Source organism: Glycine soja, chromosome 7, assembly GCF_004193775.1.
Source record: "Glycine soja cultivar W05 chromosome 7, ASM419377v2, whole genome shotgun sequence".
NCBI lineage: Eukaryota > Viridiplantae > Streptophyta > Magnoliopsida > Fabales > Fabaceae > Glycine > Glycine soja.
In genome coordinates this window covers 7,554,419-7,562,067 of record NC_041008.1, presented here as the reverse complement: position 1 = coordinate 7,562,067, position 7,649 = coordinate 7,554,419, and the positions used below count along the sequence as shown (strand labels likewise).

General features: G+C 31.0%; 1 protein-coding gene across 1 annotated transcript; it reads left to right on the top strand.

Moving 5' to 3' along the window:
* The first annotated feature begins 200 nt into the window (after positions 1 to 200).
* Positions 201 to 6,918, top strand: LOC114418513 (MADS-box transcription factor 6-like). Its single transcript, XM_028383898.1, has 8 exons — positions 201 to 609; positions 3,763 to 3,838; positions 4,347 to 4,408; positions 4,623 to 4,722; positions 5,716 to 5,757; positions 5,957 to 5,998; positions 6,139 to 6,284; positions 6,623 to 6,918. The coding sequence occupies exons 1-8, from the start codon at positions 428 to 430 to the stop codon at positions 6,708 to 6,710; spliced, it is 738 nt and encodes a 245-aa protein (XP_028239699.1). The 5' UTR covers positions 201 to 427; the 3' UTR covers positions 6,711 to 6,918.
* Positions 6,919 to 7,649: the final 731 nt, after the last annotated feature.

Sequence of the window (7,649 nt, the reverse complement as noted above, 5' to 3'; positions counted from 1 at the left end):
AATTAAGACTATGCAGAAAGTGAGAAGGTATAAGGAAGGGACCATATATATATATATTTACTAAAATTAAATTGGGAAAAGAGAATGAGATAGAAATAAGAATAACTGGGGTTTCCATTTTTTTTGTAAAAGAAGATCAAGTGTGCCCCTTTTCTGTGTTCATTGTCTATTTCTATATAGCACACTAACTTCACTTCTCTGGAACACACAACACACACAATTATCTCATCACAACAACTACTAGCTACGTACTACTACTTTGCCTAGCTTCTCTTTCTTTTTTCTTTTCTCTCTCTCCCCTTTTGCGCTAAACTTCACTCTCTCTTCTATATCAAGGGTTGATCACAGAACCTCAATATATTTCTAATAATAATTGATAAAGTTTGAGTTATTGTTTCGAGACAAAGAAAAAGAGAGAGAGAGAGATATGGGTAGAGGGAGAGTTGAGCTGAAGAGGATAGAGAACAAAATCAACCGCCAAGTAACTTTCTCAAAAAGAAGGAACGGTTTGCTCAAGAAAGCCTATGAGCTCTCAGTTCTCTGTGATGCTGAGGTTGCTCTCATCATTTTCTCAAGCCGTGGCAAGCTCTATGAATTTGGAAGTGTTGGGTATTATCTCTCTCTTTCTCTCTTTATCTATCTATCTATGAACCGCGAAAATCTTAGCCTACACTTATTGCTTTAATTTGTGCACGTATTTTTGTGTCTGTTTTGTTTGTTTTTTTTTTGAAAGTTTTTGTGTCCATTTTTGTGAGGTGCAAATCCCAATAGGTATTAAAATTTTAGATTTTTTTTCTGAGTGTGTGTGTGGTGGTGCTGAGATAGATAGATACCTTCTTCTCTGAGCAAACACACTTTCTTCTTTGCATCAGCTTCTTTCACCAAAATGGTCACTGGTTTCTGCTTCTGGCTTCCTTTACTTTGCCACGACTGAATTTGATGTATTTAAGATTCAACCTACACACATCTTTCATCACTCACTTTCCACCCTTTATTTTATTTTATTTTTTTAATCAATTTTCTTTTGTCCCTTGTGTTCTTCTTCTTTCTATCAGTCACCGTTCTTTGTTTAGCTTCTTTCTCTAACACATGCACCTGACACCTTCTTTCTGGATCAGTGGATCTTGTGCCCTCTACGATTTATTCTCCTTTTTTCTTTCTTTTTATTTATTTATTATTATTATTATTTTGCAATTGTGGGGTTCTATTAGGAGCTTTCATGGCAAGGTTATTAGAGAGGAAAAAATATCATGAGGTTTTGCTTCATCCCAATCACGGATCGACACGTTTCATCATCCTTCCACCTGATATCTCTCTATTGTGAGTTAAAGGTTTCAGCTTTGCGCACTGATCTAGCTACGTATACTGATGGAACAGTACATATCTATTTTCCTTCTTTATCACAAGGAAAAGAAGAAACAAGAAAAAACTGAAAAGGAAAAAAGCAATCATATGTACCCAGTTTTGTAACATAGTGTAATTAAAATGGACATGGTGGTGGTGAGGTAAAGTCCAAGGCTGTTGATAAGTGATAACTCTCTTGTACCGTTGTGCAAGATCTAGGGCTTTCACAACATCTTTCTCTATACGGGAACAATATAATATATATAATTTTATTTATTTATTATGGCTTGAAAGCCTTGAACTTTTTAACACTCAAGAATCTGGTTCTTAACCTTTGTCCTTTGATCTTTCGGTTCTATCATTGTATCTTCTCAGAGATTGCTCTATCTTATGTTATGTGTCCCAAAAGCAATTGCTGTGTCTTCATTTCTTGAGGGGATTGATCATCATATATATATGGGGTGTTTTGCTCAATTTGGACTTAGCAATCACAGATAGGTGCTGCTTCTCTTGTTGTCTTTTACTCTTAGGTCTTTTTAGATGATCAATTGACTCTCTCTCTCTTTCTTTCTCTCTCTTCCAGGGAATCTCCTTAAATAATAAACCTGTAATGTTGAGTGCTTTTTTTTTCATGTTTATGAAGGAATGATAGCTTATCCAACATTGCAGTTAGTTTAATTAGGTTTATATTTTCATCTTGCATGATGATTAATGATTACGTTTTACCAATTGGTCTTTTTTTTTTTTTTTATAAAAAACGTTGAACAGTTTTTTTTTCTTCCTTTGCTTGCTAGCCCTAAGAGGTATTGTTTGAGTCTGGTTAAGCCACGACTTGTTGAAAATATGAAAAAGGAAAAAAAATATAATAAAAAGACTAAATACGTTTCTGTATATCTTGTTTTTAGATTTAACCTAAAATTACAATTACAATTTCTGACATACTAACATATTGTGAATATGATCGAGGACATCTGTGGCAAAAATTTCGCATGTTTGGCTGAAATGTTTAAGTTTATATGGTGATAGTTAGGGATTGAGAAAGAGAAATTCCCCTTTTTTCTTCTTTTTTGCTGTTTGTTGGATTGCGTGTTTCCTTCTCTCTTATTCCAGCATTTAATTTTCTCTGAAAACAATTATTTAGGTGTTCTTGCATATGTCCGTCTTAGAAAATCCATCGGAAATGATGCTCACGTTTAGATTTTTCGTTTTGGTCAGCTTAATTTGGTTGTTTACCTCTACCTTTGTCTTGAATAGAAAATAGCTTAATGATATATGTATTATCTTTTATTTATTTATTTATTTTTTGCAAAGATAAACTCTTTTTGAATCTACTAGGAGAGTCATTAATTTCATATTTTTGTAGATATCTCATTTTGTAATCTTAACCATATTTGTCATGGAAATAGATTTATTCCGGGTATTAAGTATAAGTAAAATTGTTCGTGCTTTGTGGAAAGGCATACTATACTGGTACAGTGGCACTTGATTTGAAACACTTGCTATAATTTCTCCATTTTTTTTTTCAAAAATACAAGAATTGATCTTCATTCGTTGCAATTACAAATTAATCTATACATTAATTATATATATGTTCATAATACACCGAATGAAAGAAAAATGATTTTGAAAAGCAAATTAGTTAAATTTCGTAAAATATTTGAGAAAAAAATAAGTTATTCGTGGACATTGGCTTTGTATGGATATTTGGTTTGATATATAGAACATGTCTGCAGGCTATGGGCATATTTGGGTAATTTGTCTGAAATCAGTTTTGATACCATGTATAATTAAACACTTATATGGAATACTAAGGTTTAATGATTTTTTTATTTTCGATCAAATTTTGTTTATATGTCACATAAAAGCGATCGAATATATAAGAATAAGTTGTTTAAATAGTTTTGTGTGAAATAACCAAAAAAATAGTTGTCTTTTGTGTACAGAGACATTTTTTAAAGAGGAAAAATAATTAATTGATAAATTATATTAAAAAATAATTTACATAATAAGTTTCTAAAAAAATTAAAAAATGTTTTCCAAACATCAATTTTATTAGCCTCAAAATTATTTTGTGGGTCATAATATGTTCTGCGTATTAAACTTTGTAATTTAGAATTTGGACTTTATAATCCACGTATATATCTTCTGTATTAAACTTTAATTGCTAACCAGTTCACCTGTGCGAATCCTTCAAATTTAAACCGAAGCATATGAAAAAAATTGAAGTCTTTAACTTCTAATGCTAAAATAATAATTGTATTTCAAAACACGTAGTTTTGTTTAAATATAATTTTCAATGATTCATAATTATTTTTCACCATTTTAATCTCCTATGTAAAACATCAAGTGTCAACATTTACACAACTACATAATTTGCTTTGTACTAATATTGACCAATCAGTTTCCCTTAATTTGCAGGACTACCAAAACTATTGAGCGATACCATCGTAGCTCTTTTACTCCTCAAGACGAACACGTTGAATGTGAAACTCAGGTACGCATGTGTTCACTAACTCAAGTTCAATTAAACAGTTTTGCCTTGTGTCTTCTAAAACTATTTGTCTGCTACTCATGCTTTCTAAATTTTTTAAATTCCTACGTGAGATTTTTTTTTACAGCTACGTGGTATAATTTGATCTATGATCCTATAAAACAAAAATAACAAGGGTGACAAAGGACAATAATCAATATTAATTTGTACAAAACTTTTTTTTTTCCAGAAAGCTTGTGAAATTAATTAACCTAGTATATAAGACAAGGCTTTGTTCTTGTTGTTGCAATGTTGCATGCTTGTAAAATTAAGCACACTTCATTCTTCCATCCATTAGTAGTGAATTATTTTTCTTAGAAAGAATTAATGCAAAAAGATAGCCCTGTCTACAACAATATAGTATATATATTAATCTAAGTCTTAATGATATGATACATCTCTATATATAACAGCAGTTAATTAATTTGTTCTTGTTAGTGAATATTTATGAATTTTTTGTTTTGGTAATCAGAGCTGGTACCAAGAGGTATCAAAGCTAAAGGCAAAGTATGATTCTCTTCAAAGGACCCAGAGGTAATCACTTATGCCTCTTCTAAAGAATAGACTTGTTTTAATATATATCTAATATCTAATACCTTCTGATGAATATATTATCATGTTTTCAGCAGTCACATGCATATGTATCTTAATCACAAACAAAAGGAGTTAATTAATATAGTAACAAAGGTTAGAAAATCATAACCACCCATGTAAAGTTAATTAACTTTCCAATGTATTGTTGTTTTAGGCATTTGCTTGGGGAAGATCTTGGACCATTGAACATAAAGGAGCTGCAGAATCTTGAGAAACAGCTTGAAGGGGCTTTAGCACAAGCAAGGCAAAGGAAGGTGCGAACAAATATTTGTAGAATTTCTCTTTATTGCTCTATGGATTCTTGATGGTACTATACCTTAATTAGGTTGTAACGCATGTGCCTATATACAAGAACTGACAGCAATCTTTCCAGTACTTTAACTAGACTATGCATCATACTGTTTGTGATCATATATATAAGTGTATGTGTACGTATAATTACTGTTTCCACATGATATAAGGCTGAGGTAAGGGGAAAAAAGGATATAGAGGAAGGAGTTTACTTGCCAAAAGATTTGTAAAGTTAGCTAGTTTTTTATTTTTGGTGTCAAAGCCCTAATTTGTACTTCTACAATGAGTTAATATCAAAACATTCAAGGGAAGAAAATTAAATTTATGAAAATTAAACAAACCATATACTTCCTTCAAAGTATTTATCTCATTTTTTACTAAAATCCCAACTTCAAGATATATAGAGGAAATCTTGATACATGTTACTAACATCTTGTACAGGTTACAAACATGTGTAAATCCTTTCTTTTTACATAATATATATGATTTTGCCTTTCAAAAAAGAGAGGAAATCTTAATATTGATGAATGTAGCCATTAATGAATGTAAAAATTCAAGGTAAAATTTATTTATTTATATAATTTAAATCTCTTCAAAATAAAAGATGCATTTCTTAACCGTGCAACAAACATGTCAATATCTAGTTAATTTCTAATATTCAGTAAAATATACTTTGATTTAGATGTGTGTGCCAAATTAAACAACCAATTTTGAGACTTCAGAGACAGATAGCATTAACTAAATGGGAAGCAATCTTGGTAATGACCAAGTTTCTAAACAAGCTTTAATTTTAATTTGTTTGAAGCTTTAAATGAAAATCTCAATAGAGGTTTTTGTGTATTTCATACGACGAACTAGTTTCAATCTGTTTTACACACTATAAGTTGTACTGCCAGCTGAGACGCTAGAAAGAAAGAATTTTGGATGACATTACTTAAATTTCATTTCAATTGCAGACACAAATCATGATTGAACAAATGGAAGAGCTTCGCAGAAGGGTGAGAAATGTTACTTGCACACTTATTTTGGCCTTATAATTTTACTTTTGTCTATACTCTATATATAGTCAAATTAACTTTTTAACAAGTCAATTACTGTCCAAGTATGTTTTTGTAAGACAAATTGAAATCTTAATATACATTATGGATCCGTGTTCGTTAATTTACTCAATTTTGATATTTTTCAACCATCTTGCAGGAGCGCCATCTTGGAGACATGAATAAGCAACTGAGACTCAAGGTTTTACAATGTAGCACCTAACAATTTAAGCGTAGATCGATGCGCACCATTTTAGTGCAGGATAATGTCTTGACACATTTTTTCTCAATTAATTAACACATATATTCTAATTTCTTTATCAATTGAATTTCCCTTTTCAGCTTGAAGCAGAGGGATTTAATCTTAAAGCTATGGAAAGCTTGTTGAGCTCTACTTCAGAAGCTGGAAATAGTGGCTTTCACTTTCAGCAGCCTCCTCAAACCAATCCTATGGATTACCAGCAGGCAGAACCCTTTTTGCAAATAGGGTAATTAATGAAAATTTCTTTTAAGCAGATGATAGTTACACCAAAAGTTAAATAGACAAACATACTATGGTCTCTAGTGTTCATAATTTTGTTAGCAAAGGTAATGTGAAATAAAATTAACATTTCAAGAACAGGCGTGGTTATTTGTCCAACAACTAACTGGGTCACACTTCAAACCCTTAAACAAACTTATGCAAATTAAAACCCTGATCAAATGAAATATGAACTTTATGCCATGAAAAGTTTCAAACTTGTGTAGGTGGTATCCCAAAACAGAAATGCAAATCATAGGCTTTTCCATGATCACAAATTCTAATTTGACCTCTTACTTTGAGCAGGTACCATCAATATGTTCAAGCTGAGGCTTCTAATGTTCCAAAGAGCATGGCTTGTGAAACTAATTTCATGCAGGGATGGATCCTTTGATCAATCTTATTGAATTAAGTATATGATGATTTACCTTATTGTCTATATGCTTTTTAGATTTGTGTTTTGGATGTTGTTAAATGTAACTTTGTGACCAGAAAAGTTGCAGACTTGTTTAGCACTTTCTGTAATTGGACACAAGTACAGACAATGGTTTAACTATATGTTAAAGTAATGCTATTGTTTTTAACTTTGATGCTTGAACCTATGTGTATATGCGTGTATCTCTTCCTTACCTCCCCATGAAAAGAATTCTCTATATATGGGAAAAAAGTGGAAAAATCAAAGTAGAAAAATACAAAAAAAAGGAGAGACAAAGCAAGAGAACGAGTTGCTTGCTAATAGAGTTTCACAAATTCTTTGTTATTTGGATGTTTGAAATCTTTTTAACATAAAAATTTGAATAAAAAATACATTTAATAAAAAAAAATGGATTTGGAGGATTATGTATGAGGATGATTCCTTTTCAATGCACCTTGGTTTATTTAAAACATTTATTTCCCTTTATTTATTTATTTTCATGTCTTTTAGTTTTAGCTACTCTATATTCAAATGTTTCCTAAGTACTCTAAGTGCGTTTACAAAAAAGTGGGAGACCTTTTTATATTCATAGGAATAATAAATCGGGAGTTTACAACAACTTACACACTCTTATCATTTAACTAAGTTAGATCCAATAGACAAAAACAAGAGACTAATATAATTAATCTAACTAATTCTTTTTGGGTGATTTTAAGTTTTCAATTTTTTTTATAAACTTTAATTTGAAAACATAAAATGATTAAAAGGGTATTTAAAAAAATATTTTCTATTTCTTAACACTCTCACTTGCACCCCTCTTGGCAAAATCAAATATTCCATCCCTTGCGTTCCCCCTTTATTTTTGTCACCACATGCAATGTAACTCTCACTCTTTTGCAATTCCGGAATAGTTTCTCC

Coding starts and splice junctions, on each gene's coding strand:
- LOC114418513 (XM_028383898.1), top strand. CDS start 428: ATGGGTAGAGGGAGAGTTGAGCTGAAGAGGATAGAGAACAAAATCAAC. Junction 610..3,762: donor TATGAATTTGGAAGTGTTGG/GTATTATCTCTC, acceptor CTTAATTTGCAG/GACTACCAAAACTATTGAGC. Junction 5,758..5,956: donor TGGAAGAGCTTCGCAGAAGG/GTGAGAAATGTT, acceptor ACCATCTTGCAG/GAGCGCCATCTTGGAGACAT.